This window comes from Cyphellophora attinorum (genome assembly GCF_001299255.1).
Source record: "Cyphellophora attinorum strain CBS 131958 chromosome Unknown Contig6, whole genome shotgun sequence".
In the NCBI taxonomy this organism is placed as follows: domain Eukaryota; kingdom Fungi; phylum Ascomycota; class Eurotiomycetes; order Chaetothyriales; family Cyphellophoraceae; genus Cyphellophora; species Cyphellophora attinorum.
This window is the reverse complement of record NW_017253234.1, coordinates 804,239-822,963: the sequence shown is the minus strand read 5'-3', so window position 1 is coordinate 822,963 and position 18,725 is coordinate 804,239. Positions and strand designations below refer to the sequence as shown.

At 53.8% G+C, this 18,725-nt stretch overlaps 4 protein-coding genes across 4 annotated transcripts; 1 reads left to right on the top strand and 3 right to left on the bottom strand.

The window, feature by feature from the left end:
• Nucleotides 1–4,424: 4,424 nt before the first annotated feature.
• Nucleotides 4,425–5,063, bottom strand: AB675_2034 (uncharacterized protein; the record flags this gene model as incomplete). The annotated part of the gene is made up of 2 exons (XM_018141973.1): nucleotides 4,425–4,984; nucleotides 5,051–5,063. 2 exons carry the CDS (start codon nucleotides 5,061–5,063, stop codon nucleotides 4,425–4,427), a joined length of 573 nt encoding a protein of 190 aa, XP_018002803.1.
• A 4,300-nt stretch (nucleotides 5,064–9,363) lies between these two features.
• AB675_2033 (uncharacterized protein) lies at nucleotides 9,364–10,972 on the top strand (the record flags this gene model as incomplete). The annotated part of the gene is made up of 2 exons (XM_018141972.1): nucleotides 9,364–9,523; nucleotides 9,573–10,972. 2 exons carry the CDS (start codon nucleotides 9,364–9,366, stop codon nucleotides 10,970–10,972), a joined length of 1,560 nt encoding a protein of 519 aa, XP_018002756.1.
• Nucleotides 10,973–11,816: 844 nt separating this feature from the next.
• Nucleotides 11,817–14,225, bottom strand: AB675_2032 (uncharacterized protein; the record flags this gene model as incomplete). Its single annotated transcript, XM_018141971.1, has 1 exon — nucleotides 11,817–14,225. One exon carries the CDS (start codon nucleotides 14,223–14,225, stop codon nucleotides 11,817–11,819), a length of 2,409 nt encoding a protein of 802 aa, XP_018002606.1.
• Nucleotides 14,226–14,956: 731 nt separating this feature from the next.
• AB675_2031 (Copper-transporting ATPase ccc2) lies at nucleotides 14,957–18,449 on the bottom strand (the record flags this gene model as incomplete). The annotated part of the gene is made up of 2 exons (XM_018141970.1): nucleotides 14,957–16,502; nucleotides 16,570–18,449. The coding sequence occupies 2 exons, from the start codon at nucleotides 18,447–18,449 to the stop codon at nucleotides 14,957–14,959; spliced, it is 3,426 nt and encodes a 1,141-aa protein (XP_018002766.1).
• Nucleotides 18,450–18,725: the final 276 nt, after the last annotated feature.

The following is an 18,725-nucleotide window of genomic DNA, read 5'->3' as shown; positions in this document are numbered from 1 at the left end:
ATCAGCATTGCACTATGGAAGACAAGCATACAATTTTCATCCGTTTCCTTCGGAGCATCATCTTATGGTCAGACAACCGCGGCCCCACGTTGCAATTTCGATTCGGCTCTGTGGTGCTCTTCCACGACCCACAGACCCTCGTTCGCGACCTACAGATCCTCGCTAGAGACGACACAGTGTCGGCATATTCGTTCAATATCAACCCATGCAACAAACCAAGCAAAGGACATGCAGCCTGCGATCTGCGACTCAGAAGTGGTGTCTTCGGTCCGGTCCGAGACGGCCGGACCCGCTGCTACGATCTCATGAGTGATTGCCTTGAGTGCTGGCTGCTCGAATGCAAAGACGGAACACACCATCACAACTCTCTCGTGAACGAAGTCGAGGAGTGTTCTTTCTGTTCGTCCGTCAACGGTAGATCACGGAGATGCAGTTGCGCATCAACGGCGAACAAGACCTCTGTCTGGGCCTTTGCGCTCTCAGCAAGACCTAGGCATCGTCTGACACTCACAGTGGATCCGCCTGGCTCAAACCACAGCACTGTGTACATCGTATATTGGCTGAAACGACGATGGGCACTCATGCGTCATGTCGATTCAGCCGCGACCTCGACGATCAGGATCGAGCGCCGTTGAGCGCGCTTGCCAGTGTGATGACTGAACCGATACGCCCCTGGGCTTGCTATTTCGGTTGAGGTCGGATGAGTTACTCGCGACGGAAGATCACCTGGAGATCTCGGGGGTTTTCCACGGACGCATAATGATGGGAGCACTGACCCAAATCTTGTGAAATCGGTATCAGAACTTCGAGTACATCCTATCGACGACTGCGCGTTCCATCGGCAAGCAAACAGCGATCGCAAAGTCGACGAACAGAGCTTGCACCAAAACTGCGATCGGAAAGCTGCGGCTGGACAGCTCGCGGCAAGAAAGTTCGCTGTCTGTTGCAACTACTAATGTTTCGGCGCGGTACATGGAGTGCCTCGTGTCTCTGGGCAGCATAAATTCGGCAGCAACGCAATAGCGAAGCATACATCTGCTGCTCTGATTGGCCGAATAAAAGACCATAAATTAGCAGAGCATTGAAATGAGACTGTTCATCCCTTGCATTTTTGTTCATCCCTTAGAGTACTCTCAGCTGATACAAAATAGTCTTGCCTTCTCTGTAAGTGCTGTCTATCTAAGAGAGATAGGAGTGAGAGTGCTGAGCTGTACAGTGATTCGTGCTCAGTGTTTCCTTGAACTTGTTACCTTGAGAAGGCAGTCTTCGAGTGACCTTCTCCGAGGCTTGAAGCATGGTGTGGCTAAGCTCGAGGACCTGTAGGTGTAGAATTAGACTAGGCTTATGATCCAGATAGTATCCAAGTGTTACCTTCCACCTGGGCACCACTCGGCAGGCAGCAAGTTGTATCCACGGGTAAGTTTGTGAAATGACATACCTGACAAAGTATGCTTGGCTATTGCGTTGCTGCCGAGTTTATGCTGCCCGGAGTCTCGAGGCATGGAGTGGCGCGACAATACCGGCTTGGGCAAACGCAGGGCCTCGATCGTCCAAGTTTCGGATCATAGATTTTTATGTTGCGGCTTAACTAGGGCAACCCTGGTGGCGCTATGCTTCAGGGATGGTCATCTGACCTCATACTGAGTCCACAGGAGCCGCACGATCGACCACGCCTTCCTCGATGGAGCCAGAAGCTCTTTGACTTGCGAAAGTCTTTTTTGAGTTTCCTCCAACTCAAATAGAGCTTCCGCTTCAGGCCATCTTTGGGCTAGATCTGAAGCTTAGCTGGCTACGGCTTCGGTTTCGAAACCTTGTCAAGTATGTCATTTACGATACCGACTTCGACTTCCCTTCGATCTTTGGCATCGCAAATTCATCTTTTGGTGGAGTCAATTCGATCCTCAAATTCAACTCAACAACATCTAAATGCACACGGGCGTATATTTCTATCGCAGCGGTTTTGTTGCATTGTCAACAGTCGAGGTACAGCGCACCGAACAAAACCGATCTTTCAACGTGCACCTTTGGCGCATTCACATATTGCACGCACGTTTTGATGCCCGAATCAAGGTCAACAACATTGTTCCGCAATCGCATGATCATTTTCGTGCCGCTTTTATTGCTGCAGCATCCGAGACCGATGTTCAATAGACGAAACAAGTTTGAGCTCGTTCGCCACATCGGCATTTTGCTATGACATAACTCAACAACATGGGGACGTGTCCGAGCGCTCGCTTCTACCCTTTCCGTCTTTTCTGCACAGCCAGAGACTGGTATTGGACAGCCGAACTGGTTTTCTGTGCGTTTGACAACATCGGAACTCACGTCAACGCCAAAGTTCGTATCATCGCTGTTGTTGTATGAGACGCGAATCAAATTCGGCACGTACAGCTTTGTATGAAACAGTGTACGACATCTCGAATGACCGACTCACATAGACACGATTCTATGTTCTTGAAGATCATGCACACCTCGATGTCTATCGCTGAAGATGATCCCAGGCGGCAAAAAGTGAACAGTCGCACCCGGTCATATCGAACTTCAAGCTCGTCCACCATCCTGCAGTCCGACTTTTGCTCATAGCCAGCTCCTTCATCAGATCTTTCTTTACCCTACCTCTAGTCCTTAGACTGATCTTTGGACTCCTTCTTCCTGCCCACCGCTGCCAACTTCGGGGCTCTTCAGCTGGAACAGCGGAAAACTATGAGCCTTGACTCCACGACACTGTCAGAAGAACAGACATCTTCTTCCTATTTGCTGTTCGAATATGTTGACGAAACTTCGCACTACAGAAACTTCCAGAGCCACTCCCAGTACCACCGCAAAGTCACAAAGATCCATGAACACAAGACAAGCACAATATCGAGGTCGAACTCAGTTACAAGCTTGCCGTCGATCGTCCATCGATGCACCGATGTCTGTCGCAAGTTTGAGTCATCGAATATCTGGCTTCTATCGACTCTATAGCCACATCGTCAGACCTGTATCAACTCTCAACACTCTTCACGCCACAAACTCTTTGTAGTGTCGCTACCGTTCCTCGATGAGAATCGTCGCACATACATCTACTGTCTCATCACCCAACCAGCGGCCTCGTCCATCGATCCGGTGTCGCCTCGGCTTCGGCGGGATCTGGTGCTCGATGTGTCTATGCCATCTACACCTGATGCAACACCTCGCGACAATGATGTCCTTCCTCTGTGAACACCATACTCAAATCATGACGCTCAGCTAGCACAGCTTCTCGCCGAGCGTCAGCCGATGAAAGAGCTGGACCGGGCATGATATATATCTATCTCGACCCGCCGTGGAATGGGGTTGTTGCTTACAATCTTGCCTATCGGTCTTGCCGTAGCGTACTGACAGCCTCTATCGCATGACCATCAAGACGAACCGCGAACTTCACCCTTGGGACTTCGTTTGCTGGCTTGCGGCGCGTGTCCCTCAGTCGTGGTCTGTTTGCTCGTTCCCAAAATTCTGGTGAACACTTTTCTCCGTACCGAATGATCTAGAATATTAAGCGCAAACGCTCGCCGACTTCTGGCGGAGTCGCACGGCAAAGAAATGTTGAGCGCCAAGTTGACCTTCGCCGACTTGCAAACGTCTGTCCACATAGCAAAATTGAGAGTTCCCATCAAACACACGACGAGCGTCAAGTCTTGCTGCAATAAGCTTACTTCGACACGTCTTGCTGGCCTCGAAAAACCGTCGCAAGGGCGACGCTGCATGAGCTGATCAAGGTCGTTCAGCTCTGATTCCGTACACGGTCACTGACGCCGAGTCGCACGAGCTGGAGAGGGAGCAGGACACACGGGGGAAAGAGCCAAATACCAATATGAGCACGCAGCCGCAAGCGCAGCCCCGAATCTATTGGTGGGAGCTCTGAAACCCATCGGATGCTGCGACTCGCGTGAAGGCGCACACGCCTGTGTGCTCGGAACAGCCGTCTGCCCGCCACAAAGGCCTCAACTTGCGAGCCTTGCGTCGAGCGGCGGAAGCATAAAATGGGTAGACCGATTGCAGTTGCCAACGTCTATATTTCTACGACCGGTTGACAAATACATTATCATGGACAGAGCAGTAGGCGGCCCACAGCGCATGTCCACATCGGCAAGAGGACTGCAAGCATGAGGAAGAGCAGGCGTTGGCAGGCAGCTGACGACAAGATAGGCACGAGGAGAGACGAGCAGACTGGAACGGTGGGCACGACTGCGCAAAGGCCAAAGAGCTTGCGTCGGGACATTCTACTCGCGCGACGTATCGTGTGTTGGGAGCATCACGAATGGACCAGCGTGATAAATAGAGAGGAGGCTTGATGCACGCAGGGTACTGCACAGGACGTGCGTCAAGAGGGGGAGGAGGCAAATTTGTGAGAGCAATGCCACGCGGCCGCTGTCAAGGAAGCGGCGTCGAGGGAGCGGCCCTTAGAAATGGCCCGTAAGAGGTGGTGATGTTGAGGCAGGGTCGCTTGGGAAAGGACTGTGGTATCTCGCCGCCAGTGGATGAGGACCGGCTGCAGCAGGAAAGGGAGCAACCTGAGAACGGTGCCATGCAAGCGACACTGGAGCGGCAGTGCTGGAGCGCGTTATTAGTGAACAACTACTCGGCGGGCTTTCTCGGGGAGTGAGAACGCGATGATGAAGGAGGGCGGTGGCGAGGAGGGCGGTGGCGAGGAGGGCGGTGGCGAAGAGAACGGTGGCGAGGAGGACGGTGGCGAGGTGGCGATGATGGGGCGGCGGTGCTGCGGAAGGCGGTGCTGGGGAGGCGGTGCTGTGGAAGGCGGTGCTGTGGAAGACCGCTGTGGAAGGCGTGCTGTGGAAGACGGTGCTGTGGAAGGCGGTGGCTGTGGAAGGCGGTGGTGGGGGAGGCCATGATGGCGGCGGCGGTGGTGGGGGCGCCGGTGCTGGAGAAGGTGGAGTGGTATGGGGAGGAGTTGTGTTACGAAGGGTGGCGTTGAGCAGGTTGGCAGTGCGGAGGGTGTCGGCTGCCACGGTTGGAAGGTGCTCCTACCGAGGAGCCGCTGTCAAGAATGCAGCAGCGAAGGGAGGACCAAGGCGCGGCATCGAGGGTCGACGGCACTGAGAAGGTGATAGAGCATGGGACAGGACGGTGAAAAGATATAGGGTCTAGCACTTGCGATAGGATTGTAGTCGACAATGATGACGACGCGATGGGCTGTGATGCTGTTGAATGTGATGACGTGGTGGGCGAGCAGGCAATGAGCCGAACGTAGTGACAAAGATCGTGTGTGGGAATTGACGTTCTGAACGCAGTCGGTGTAGAATAGAGGGGAGAAGCGTCGCGGACAGAATAGATGAGTATCGACGGCCTAGGCGAAAGACGATGACAGTGTGGAAAAATGAGCGACTATGACCGCGGATGGCAGCGTGAAGGATAGTTGGTGAGTCAGGGATGACGATAAGACGAAGCGGGCGCTGACGGTGAGCTAGACATGATGACAGCGAAGGTGAATGCGAGATGATGACAGCGAGAGTGAGTGGGAGATGATGACAGCGAGAGCGAGTGTGAGATGATGACAGCGAGAGCGAGTGGGAGATGATGAGAGCGAGAGTGAATGCGAGATGATGACAGCGAGTAGATAGAGCAAGCGTAACGGGCCGAGTGTGTTAGTTCTGCCCAGGCTGCTGGGGTAGATTGTTGACTTTTGTTGCCAAACACGGTTGACAGACTTCACAACGCCGGTGCGGGCTGATACGCCAGGTCCGACAGCGATCGTGTGGGGAATGGAGAGGTAGCCGGCAGTGACGAGGGCCGTAGGAGTGGTGGTGCAGACGAGTAGATATCAAAGGGTGGATCAGGATGGGTTGGTGAGGATGAGCACGGGTGCGTGAGGATGGATCGCTGAGTATGGGCGATGAGAATGGGGACTAGGGAAGAGGATGGCCGGCGAGGAGCCTGAGGGCGTTCAGCGATGGATGCGGACGATGCGGAGGTTGTGGACGACCGTCGGCACGTTGGGATTCGAGCCATATCGCTGGTGTGGATGCCAGAGAAGGACTCGATGACCTTACCTCTTTCATCGGCGCCGCTGGGGAGCCTGTGATAACCGCCGTGGTACCAGAAGACTGTGCGTGGCTATAAATCGCATCGGAGGATGTCAGTGACGAGGTCAGCAGACGTCGAAGCTGTGTGAGGAAGGAGCAGGGAAGGCCAACTAGACGAGAACAGGGCGCGAGGTGGGAAAGGTTGTCCAGCGAAGGAGGCCGTCAATGCCAAAAACACTCACCTAGGGAGAGAGAGGCGCCTCCTGACCCAACATTCATACAAAATGCAGAGATATATTCGATGCCGACCGGGGTTAATCTCCTGCTCTTGCTTCAAGACCGATCGGCACGTCATGGAGGAGGAGGCGGCGGCATTGTTGGAAGGTTGTTGGTCGTCAAGAGCTGCGGGCTGCGTAAGTAAGCCGGTTAAGCGTCAAGGACATTGATCTGACCTTGGGACATGTGGCCTAGACGATGAGCTGGCTAAGCTGACAGCAGGCGCAAGTCGAGGATTGGCCGAGAGGATGAGCTGACGACGACGAGCTGACGAGGAAGATTCGATGACAACGAGCGGACGATGAGGAGACGATGATGCGGAGCTGATGTCGACGAGCTATCGTGGGAGAGCTTGTAGCGTCGAGGAAGGGTGCGTGCTGGGGATCGACGACTGGTCTCAGCTTGTCAGTCATAATCCTCCAACATTGCCGAAGCATGACACGCAGTTGTAGGATCAAAGCGATGATCCTGTGATGGCTTGATGGCAAGTGTTGGATGTGGACTTATGCTGCCAACAAGGAGAGTAGATGATGGAGTGGTAGGACGAAGAACTTACGCAATGCTCATGAACCATACCGAGCTTCGCCGTTCATTGCGTGCAGCTGCAGGAACCAGGGTTGTCCAAAGCCCAGAAGTGAGGGAACGGCCAGAGCGGGAGCGGCTATCACGGAATATCGGTTGCTGTGTCCAGGGTCTGTGCAGGGAGGGTCGTTCTGGCATCCTTGGAAGTCCAGTCAGGGCCGTGCGAGATCCAGGAAGGGTGCGATGGAAATCCTTGGTATCCAGAGAGTTCAGTCGTGGGGACCAACGGAGACGCAACCAGTGATCGGTCCCCATGGCGAGGACGTACTCTGCCGATAGTGACGGCTCTGATCTCGTGCAGCGAGAATGACTCCGTTGGCAGTGACGGCTCTGGTGGGATGAGGTAGGACGAGACCCCAGTGGCAGTGACGGCTCTGATCTCGTGCAGCGAGAATGACTTCGTGGGCAGTGACGACTCTGGTGAGATGAGGCAGGACGAGACCCCGTTGGCAGTGGCGGCTCCGGTGAGATGAGGTAGGACGAGACCTCGTTGGCAGTGACGGCTCTGGTGAGATGAGGTAGGACGAGACCCCGGTGACAGTGACGGCTCTGACCTGTGAAGTGGGAATGAGTCTGTGACGTTCAGCTTCGGTCTTGGAGGCAAGACAATCCCCAGTGGCAGTGCTGGTTCTGACTCATGAAGTGAGAAGGACTCTGTGACATGCAGCTTTGGTATTTGAGGTAAGACAAACCCCGTTGGCAGTACGGCTCTGGTCTTTGAGGCAAGACAACCCCCGTTGGCAGTACGGCTCTGATTCGTGAAGCGAGAAGGACTCTGTCGATACGGCAGCTCTGATCTGTGAAGTGGAATGGACTCTGTCGATGTGGCAGCTTGGACTCGTGAAGAGAGAAGGACTCCGTGGACAAGGCAGCTCTGATCCGGAGATTGTTGTACCGATGAGTATTGTCCAGCTCTTACCCTTCCCGGCAGCTCGGACAGAGCTGACGAAGGTCTTGATGCAGTGGACGACGACGATCGAGGGTCGAGTACAGTGGAAGGACGATGGAGGGTCGAGTACAGCGGACAACGACGATGGAGGGTCGAGTAACGGATGGCAAGCTAGTGTCAGTTTCCTGATGCTGCTCGTCAGCAGTGAGGATGCCTGTGATACGAACCTAAAACTTGAGGCTGCGAAGAACTCGATGGTCGACCAGACTCGGGATGAGACGACGACCAAGACAGTGTACACCTATGCGATTATCTAGTTGCTATGCCAGTCAGGAATCATCACAAGCCTGTCCGGATCGAGCAAAGAACGAAAATAACACCTCAAATTGGAAGAGAAGGAAAAGTGAGGGTCAAATGGTAAGAAGTTTTGGAGGTACACAGTTGCACTTCCTGCCTCTGGAAGGCACGCATGATCGTTCCTTCCTCTTCGCCATGGAGGGAAGGATCGACTGCCTTGACCCACCTGTCCATTCCTACCTCTGACTCGCGGGTACGTTGTTTGGGCTCCCGACAGACTGTTGTCTATACACCGACGACTTTCAGCTAGGAAGGGACTGCATCTCATCCCATCCCACAAAACACTCGCCGAGTCCACTGCACTGGGCACGAACGCGCGATAGTCTCACTCACCTTTTGCCAGAGCCGGTTCGGAGCCATGGACTGCTTCGTCACCACAGGTGGAAGCGGGATGATTCGTGCTTGGATGATCTGGTGGACTGGACGATGCGAGTGTGCAACATGATCTCCTCCTGAATCAGTGGGAACCTGGCCATGCCCGGACCATCCACTTAGTCCGACTCGTGCGACGACGCTGCGCTGGGAGTTTGTCCTTCCGGAGCCTCCACGGGAGAAGAACCCGAGATGTTCGGTCAGGCATCTCGCAAGAAAGTGTCGAGCAGGGAGCGATCCTACTTCACTCGCGGCCTAAGGATCGAGGATGCGGCTTGACAAGGTCCGAGAAGTCAACGCCGACGAGCTCTTTGGTGCGATGACATTCATACGTCAAGTCCTCGGCGCATAATGCGTCGTCGAGCAGATCGCATCGCATCGCGTTTCGCCAAGCTTCCGCCCTCGGTCCTTGACCCTTCCGGCTGTCACAGCTGGCCAGAGGCCGCTAAACACAAGGCCCGGAACTGGACGCGTTCGGTGACTGCTAACCGTTGATCAGCGGGTGATATGTCAACTGAAGTAGGCTTATCTCTTAAGGCAAAAAATAGATGCCTGATGAGGAAAGAAATGACTGCCACCCTGGGCTTAGGTGTCCCCCATCAGGCAGAGATCGCTCATGCACGACGGACATAATGTCCGATTCGTGGGATTCCTCCCCTGGCTTTAACACAGCTTCGTTCTCGTGGAAGACCTTAGTCATAGGCAATGCTTGAGACCAAACATGAGAAGGACGAAGCAAAAGTACAGAAGTCCATGGTCTTGATGACGTCTACCTAGGTATTATGGGCTCTCCAACCCATGCCAAGATCGACTGCCGAATGTCAAAACTGAGTGGAGAGCCCCGAATGCGCGACATGATGTGATGACTCGATACGTCCGGCCATGGATAGGGACCCCTTCGTCAACTATACGCATCCAAAAGACCAGACAGACAAAGCTCACAAGAAGCAGGTCGCTCAATACATTGGAACGCACTTCCGCAATCGCAGTCGTCCTACAAAGCGACATGTAACGGCCAACCGCCCAGGCTGGGAGTTCCAGAGTAATGCTACTGTTGACGACTGCCATGTGCTTCATCAACGCAAGCCAAGCCGGGAACAAGCTCGCCTACAAGCTCTCACCGTGCCCCGAGATCGATCAGGCATTCGGGAAGACCCATTCGGAGCTTATCCCATCCCACAAGGCCGTGGAGTGGGAAGAGCTGTTGACCACTGTGAGTCTACTGTCCAATGTCATTGCAGGCTCTGAACGTTTAGTCATCATCTCATACGCTCCGTCTCACCTCCTCAGACCTGAGGTCATAGATCCGCAAAACGGCGCTGCGGCTATCCGGAACTACTTCCAATATGCTCTGGACCACGAGGTGATGTTTCAAGCTACGGTAGCTCTAGCATTGGCAGATGCGACTGCGCACACCTGGACCGACGAGTATGCGAGCCCGGATGTTCTGTACCACTACGGGCGGTCTCTTTCCACACTCAGACGTTCTCTAGAAGACGCTCAGGCATTACATGACGATGCACTGCTCTTCGCAATCATGGCATTGATAGGTATTGATTATCTACTCAACGATCTGGCTTCGCTCGGAGCTCATCTGAAGGGATTGAGACACGTGATCGGCCTGCGAGGCGGACTCGAAGCAGTGGGCTTCCCTCTGCTGCTGAAACCGGCTGTGCTGTCCGTGGAATCGTTCTATTCTTACATCTATCAGCAACCGCACCTCATATCTGATCGCTCGGCTCAGTCGGTGCTGCCGTCTAGCGTTGGAGAGCCGAGCCCCGGCGAAGATGAAACACAGAACATGTTGCAAGTGATCCCTCCTGGCTACCACACGCTCGTTGGGCGCTCTCCACAGTCCCCGAGAGTTCTGTCGATAGTATTCAGCCTCGCAGAGACCGACGCACAGCTTCACCATGATATGCCAACTTCTTTCGCGTACCGAGAAGGTGTCAGGAAGTTTCTAAACTTCAACGACACTTCTGGTAAGCCCGTGACAGTGGCATCGGCCCTACACTGTTGTGGAGAGCTTGCGAAGCTCCTGGTTGGCCCGGAGATGTCACAGGTTGAGAGAAGTTGCTGCATCGCAATGTTCATCTATTTGCTCGGGTTCAGCAGAAGCGAACAGCTTAGCTCGGTCTACTTTACTCAGCTGCAGCACCATACTCAGGAGCTCTTGGACATGCCTCTCAGGGATGAGGACCAAGAGGGCACTGAGCTGATCGGATGGGCAATGTTTGTCGTGTCGTCAACGCTCTTGCCTATAACAGCACGGGAAGGTATGGGGGTTGACAACGCAGACAAGAGATATGCCTTGGCTCTCAGGACTGTGGAATACTTCTCGAGACAGAGGACATGGGATATGATGGCCGTCGCCCTTCAGGACTTTATCTGGAACGACACTTGCATGATTTCATGGAAGAACCTCTGGGATACGGCTATCAATCATCTCGAGCTGTCGGAGCCTGCAGACTCTGTCGTGCCAGCACCCTAGCCTCCTTTCCGGACTGCAATTTCTGCACAAAGTTTTGAAAAGCCAAGAGCGTCGGAACAGGTATCGATCCCGGGACCTTGCTCTACATTGCCGAACAAATCTAGACCTTACACGAAGCGGACGTTCAATTTAGTGAATCTCTTCGCACAGCGAACGACACACCTCTGTGCTGATGATCGCAATCTCGATAGTTCTTTCTCAGGGCGGAGTTGTAGACTCACAGCATTGCCACGGGCCGAAAGAATACACTAGCACGCATGATAATGAGAGGGAAGTGGGGACCTCCACAGTCAGTCCGGAAGGCACGGCGCGGTTGTGAGAGTTTCGCAGGGAAGGCGCTACGACGAGTGGCAAGAGGAAGCCGCTTCCATGAAGCCGGACGGCGCGTCCGTCCTATGAACACAGGAAGGAGCTACGTGGCGGATCGGTTTCTTGCAGACGCCGGATGATGCGTGGCTCTACACGAGACCGGATGACTATGCGCAGGGCTTTTCTGTAAGCGAAACCGCGTGGCATGGCGTCACGCCGAGTATGCGCTGGGCCGGACGCGACTTGGGTATGGCGAAGCCTGTATAAAGGTCAGCAAAACCCGAAAGAAGATGAGACAGGTGCCGGCTGCGGTGCCAAAGATACTGTGCTGGGCACCAATACTACGGATTTAGTGTCGACATCTCCTCGAGCTGTCACGATCGAGGCTAAGGAACAGTGTTACGAGGATTTGGGCGACGTCGTACCATAGAAGGATGGTTTGCACTTCGAGATACGCTTCTGTATGAGCGACCGTCACGCCACAAGTCCGAGCTCCAAGCATGATAAATTCTATCTACAACATCATCCCCCAGCCTCACGCCGCTAGACGGCGGTACTGTTCCAGCGCAGGCGACTCGCGACTAACTCTCCACCCTCCCAAGCCTTTAACCTTCTTCCACCTATCTCTCGACCTGACCGCCAGCCCAGCTCTCGTCTCCGTGGCAGCAATAGGGCTCTTCTCATCCGTGCTGCGCACATAGAAATGCGGATGCGAGGACGAGCTCGCCGCCTGTTCCATATCGACAGTGAAGCGCTTCCCAAACGCCGACCCCGTCGGTCCTGTCCCACAGCTACCACTCAAGCTTTGGCTTGGCGGACTCATGAATGCCAATGCGAACAAATTCTGCGGCTCGCAGAAGTCGGTGATCTGGCCGTCGGTGAAGAGGTGTTTGAATAAGTAGTACATACAGAAGCAGTTGATGAGAAACACGACGACGAGCACGACATAGAATATGCTCTGCCAATCTTCAACACCACCTGACGCATAGTCCTTGAACTTTACCAAAGCATCGAACCTCTCGTCTTTCGGCGGACCCACATCGCGCTCAGCTTGAATGAAAGGAGCATGGATCGAAGACATAACTGTCGTTGAGCCGGCGAGTACAGCCAGGGCCTCAGCTATAGATGGACGATTCGGATCCAGCACCGTCTCGCCAGGCTCAAATCGAGGAGTCATCTGGGTGATGATCCGTGCAATGGAGGCGTTGTCGTTGTTGATGCCCTGCCCCAGAGCAATAGACCGCAGCCATTCGCTGCCGATGTCCTTCCAATTTGATTCGTAGTGGCCCTCGGTGACGTCGGTATTCTTCGACGAGTAGGACAGCGTGTTCTCTTCATCATCATCGCAGTGCGCCGAAAGTTCTCCACCGGATTCTGCTGCATGGTACCTTGTGGTACAATGAGGGTATTGTGTTATCTTGATCGAGCAAAGGATGTGGTCTTGATTGGCCTCTGGAGGTGGTGTAGATAGCAGGAAGACCGCGGGCGGGCCCCAGATGTTCGAGTTGTTGTTGATCGTGTTGTAAATGATCGGAAGATGAGGGAAGAGCGGAGCAGGCTGCTTGCTACCGCCTGGAGTGTAGTTGCCGAAGTTGAATAAATCATCGAGTGCCGTCGGACCAGTCGATTCGGGCGGTGGAACATCGACCTCAGGATCATATATGAACGGTTCTATCTCCTCAGAAGAAAGGCCAGCGCAGAGAACGTTCAAAGTTGGCGCCGGCAAGGCACCAGCAATGAAGTACTCGCCCTGTCCTGCAAGCTCTCCAGGCTGTGCAATGCCGTTCGCTGCATTTCGTGCCGCATTGAATATATTGGCGTGTGGCATTGCCATCGACACGTTCTGAATTAAACGATCAGTTGACTGGCTGGTGATGTTCTCTCCGCTCGGTGTAATCCACTGTCCTATGACTGTTGTGTTATCGTACAGCATGGCGGCGGGCCTCGGTCGTCCAGACATCGTGCTGTTACCAGGTCCTTTTTCGAGAGCTGCAGTCCAGTTGGACATGAAGGATTGGAAGTTGTGATACGATTGGCCGGCATAGGATACCTGTAGGCAGCTTCTGCCCGCCTCCAGGTCGTCCACAGCCGGTATGGGAATATTGCAAGAATTTGTCAGGAAAGTGACATTGGCGAACGCAGTATCAACAACCCCAACCAGCTTGTGACTGTCCCAGCCTCCAAACTTGAGCTTCGGGGCAGCCAGGGCTTCGGCCGCTGTCGTATAGAAAGTGGCGGCCAAGGTTGCAATCAGAACCACGACTCCGAGGATAGTTGGCCCGGCATACTTGATTGCATCTCCGTGAGTGAAGATCAGACCGGGCTGTAAAATCCACGACCGCATGGTAATTTCCGCGATCGTGATTCCATGATGTCCAGATCTTCGTGCGATCGCTCTACGACTAAGGATCTGTCCGATAGTAGTGACAAGCACTGCGACGAAGGCCAATTCGACTGTTTTTGAGAACAACGCACTCAATAGAGTCGCCGTGTTGTATGATAAGTTTCCATCACCTCCGATCCTGCGACCCCACCTTGGCCTCGCCAGCGCAATCCCTAGGAAGACTCCCGAGAAAGAGAAAGAGTACAGTGCCAGGAAACACATAAATATCGTCACCCATGACCAGCTGATGATGTCGCCGTTCGTTGGACAATTGATCTGCGTTTCCCCAGGCTTGAGCAGCTCGATCTCGGAGCCATTGTAAGATTCAGCGTGCAGCAAAGCCGGCGTAGGAAACCCAGAACTCAATCCTGGTGTGTTTTGAGCGGTGCTTGGAGGATACTGTGGCGATAAAGGCGACACAGGAGATGTCTTTGAGCGGTCGACCTGTAGGCCAAGACCGTCCATGTTACCATCGTTATCTTCGCCGTCCGACACCTTGTTGTAGCGACCTTGCCCATATCTTAAAGAAGGATATCTTTCGAAAGCTCCGGCGTCTGTCATCGTTCAGAGCTTACGCCTCATAATTGCTCCATGTCGACAGATGTTGCGAATCGAAGTGCACTGCAAGGCCAGCAAGTTCGCTATATTTAGGGACGCACAGCTGAAGTCCGCCAGGCGAAATTGGGGCTCGAACGCGGTACTCGTATGCTATGCCCCTAGGGTCATGAGCTGGTCAGCCACACTTACCACAAAGGATTTGATCCGAAAAAGTGCTTTGGTAAGACATTATTGGTCTCAGCGATCGCCATTTTGCAATCAGCAAGATCTCGATGAGCCCACGGTGTAATTTCCAGCCTAATGCGCCTCTGACGCGCCTAGAAGGAGCGACTGAGGCGGTGCCCTAGAGCTGACAGTACGCCTGATTACCTTGCGCGGACAGGGTCTCACCTCACCTTAGTGTGGCTGAACGTCAAGAGCATAACGAGGTCCCAGGCGTGATGGCAGCCGCGAACGGTACAGATTTACACCAACGAACGCCGCCCGAGACCTGTCGGCCGCATAACAAAGGAAGGCGAGATGGGCAAGCAGTCGTACACGGGTAACCCGAGAAGTAGCCTCGTTTTCTTGGCATGGCTGCCAACTGGTCTCCATAGATCGTGCCTGGATCTTTTGCACTCCGTAGGCAGACGTAACACTACAGAAGATTGCTTGAACAAGAATACACATGATTACCTCCCTCGGAGGCACAGTGACCGTGGTCACAATCTACACATATACACGCTATGGAAACGCTAAACAGCATCGACCTCTCTCAAAGGAACGTAGGCTCCTTTTCCACCATTCCGCTTCGTGGGGTCGAAAATGCTCATAACGCTGGATTGCAGCACCTCCAATGCTGATTGTTTCCTTGCAACACCTATCAATGGAATTGCAACATGCCCAGCCTCTGCTTCGAGTCTCTCCACCGTCATCCATTTGGGCTTGCTGGACCATCGCAGTGCAAGACTTGACAACGTAACGGAGATCGAAGAGAACATCATAGCTGTCGCTGAAAGCAAGGGTGGCATATGATAGCCAAAGGGCAGGAACACGCCCATAGCAAACGGCAAGCCAATGACGTTGTAAGCACAAGCCCAGAGAAGGTTGTACTTAATGCGGCGGAAGAATATGCGGCAAAGCCAGAACGAGGCAGGAATGTTGAGCATGTCGTCGGATCGCATGATGACAATGTCAGCGGCTTCAACGGCGATATCGCTGCCACTGACCAGACCAACGCCAATGTCTGAGGTCGCTAGGGCGGGAGAATCATTGATACCATCTCCCACCATCGCGACAACTTCGCCTTGTGCTTGCAGATCAGCGATGATCTGCTGCTTCTCGGATGGCGACACAGAGGCCTTTACAGCATCTGAGGGTATGCCGACCAGTCTGGCAATGCCAACTGCCGTGTCGTAAGTGTCGCCTGTCACGAGAGAGGTGCTGATTCCCATCTTGTGCAAAGCAGTGACAGCCGCTGCTGATGTGAGCTTCAGTATGTCCGAGAGTGCGAGCCTACCAGCGTACTTTCCGTCTATTGCGACAAAAATGTTGGTTATACCGGCTGCGCCGTTGCTCTTCTGCGAGACAGAATCAGCGATCTTGATATCGTTCCGGCTCATGAACTTTTCATTGCCGACAAGCACCTTGTAGCGCTCACTCATCTGTCCAGTAGCAATAATTGCCGAAACTCCCTGGCCGACCTTGACTTCAAAGTCACCGAGCTGCCCAGGCAACGGATCCTCGGGCCCTATCGACAGCTCCTCTCGTGCTCGAGCGAGGATAGATCGCCCAATCGGGTGCTCTGAGCCAGACTCAGCAAGACCAACAAGTGCCCACCACAATGTGCGACTATTCCCAGAGGACCACTGAGACACAGTTTGCACATCAGCAACAGTCAACTTCCCGAATGTCAAGGTACCCGTCTTGTCAAAGACGATATGTGTGATAGAAGTGGCCATCTCCAGAGCAGCGCCACCCTTCACAAGAATGCCCTGCTGCGATGCAGTGCCGGTACCAACCATGACAGCCGTTGGTGTTGCGAGGCCAAGTGCGCACGGACACGCGAACACGATGACCGAGATACACAGCTTGAGGCAAACCATGAATTTCCCACCACTCTGTGCCTCGGAGAAGATCTTCGGAGGATGCTTGAGCATATGACTGAGAACGAACCAGACTGCGAAGGTCGCGAGACCCAGAATGATGATGACTGGCACGAAGTAGCCGGCCACGAGATCCGCCAAGCGCTGAATAGGAGCTCGGCTGGTCTGGGCAGCCTGCACGAGGTTGACGATTTGGCTGAGTTGCGTGTCTTTGCCAGCGCGAGTGACGCGAAAATCCATCTTGCCAGCTCCATTGACCGTACCTGCCCATGAGTGCGCTGCCCTTCTTCTTTTGTAAAGGCATTGCTTCTCCGGTGACCATGCTCTCGTCTACGTAGCTGTCACCACGGATCACAGTCCCGTCAGCTGGGATTCTGTCGCCCGGTCGTAGAATCACAACGTCGCCGACCTCGATCAGTTCGGTGGGGATGTTCTTCTCGACGGCCGCATCCGCAGTTGCCTGAGAACTCTCGTTGAGCATCTTCGGTGTCTTCTCCAGGATAGGCGATGAAGGTGATTCCCATTCTTCCGCCAACTTTTCTGCGTAAAGAGGATCCTCGTAAATCGTTGCCATGCTTGGCGCCAGAGACATCAAGTTTGACAACGCCTTCGAGGTCTGCCCTTTCGCACGGTTTTCCAGCCATCGACCCAGAGTGATGAAAGTGAATAGCATCGTACTGGTGTCGAAGACCGTGCCAGGCTTGTTGTGAGGCTTCATCAATACTGCAATGATGACGGCGAAGCAACTGAAGAAGAACGCTGCAGATGTGCCTAGCACGACCAAAACGTCCATCGTAGGAGCGTTATGCTGCAGACTCTTCCAGGCTGATCTGTAGAAGCGCTTTCCAACACCAAATTGGACAGGCAAAGTTAGACCAAAGCAAACGATATCGCCCAGGAACAGGCCGGGTATAATTTCGATCGAACCAAAATCGAGGATTTTGACAAACATAGGAAATATCATGCTGATGCATAGCACAGGCACCGCGAAACCAAAACATGTGAAGAACGCCCTCTTCCATTCTTGGATTTCTCGCGTCTTCGCCAATGACTCCAGCTGTGCATTGGTGTCATCTGTGTCAGCTAGCAGGGCGTTATAACCAGCATCTTCCACGGCTTGAACTATTGAGCGCAGTCCAAGAATGGCGCCGTCGTACGTGACAGTAGCCCGCGATGAGGCCAGACTGATTATAAACCCCTTTATGCCTTCTTTTGATCGGATTTGCTGCTCTAGATTGGTTGCATCACCGCTGTTGAAAATGCCATAGATCTTGAGTTGCACAGACGATAAGCCTGACTCGGCCATGACGCCTTCGGGCTGACTTGACACAACACTTGCATCAAAGCCGGCATCGTCAATGAGTTCCACGATCTTGTCAGAAGTCAACAAAGCGGCGTCGTGTGTAATAACCGCTCGCTCTGCCAGGAGACTGATGTTGAAGCGGATCAAGCCATCGACACCCCGAAAAGCGCCCTCGACAGATGATGTGCATGCGCCGCAGGTCATGCCTTGAATGGACACGGTCGTGATGGTCGCATGGGTCTTGCCCGACATTGCCAGCGCGGCCGGTGTGTTTAACGATATTGTTTCTTTGATTTCGGCATCGAATCCTCGATCTTCGATAATCTCTGCGACGGCCTCGGGCGAGATCCTGGAGGGATCGTGCTGTACAACCGCTCTGTTCGTCATAAGGGACACGGTCATAGAAGCAACTCCTGGCACATCTTTGAAGCCAGCCTCGACCGCCGACGTGCATGCGCCACAGGTCATGCCTCCAACGTTGATCGTAGTCTCTACTAGAGTCGCAGGTGTCTTGTCTTCAGAGCTCAGTAGATCATCAGTGGACAAGTTGAGCGCAGGCTTCGGCGTGTCCGTGGTGAGGATCGTTGCGTCGAAACCACGGTCCTCGATAATTTCTGCGACTTTCGCGGCCGGCAGCTTATCCGGATCGTGGTGCACGACGGCACGATTTGTCATGAGACTGACAGTGACTGCGCCAGCGCCGTCAACTCCTCGGAAGGCTGATTCTACTGCGGACGTACACGATCCACATGTCATACCCTGAACATCCAGTGTGGTGGTTGCCATGTGTGGCCCAACGGCTTTCAAAGCACTAGGACCGGCGGCGGCTCTGGAAGCCATCGCGTCGCTTCGTTGCTGACGGTCCCGTCTTATAGAAAAGGTCGGTTGTCACCGGGTCATGATAGTGTGATATGGACTGTGATCGGCTCGCAGAATGCGTGGCTTGCTCGGCGGAACGTTGGGATGCTGCCACAGGTATAAGTATAGCAAAGTCCGCCGCAACGTATAAAAGAGTATAAACAATGCAAAGTGAACGCTGCGAATAAGGGGAAGTTGTTTAGTGTACAGTATTGAGCGTGACGAGAATTATTAATCGTTGCAAGACCGTCCACAAGG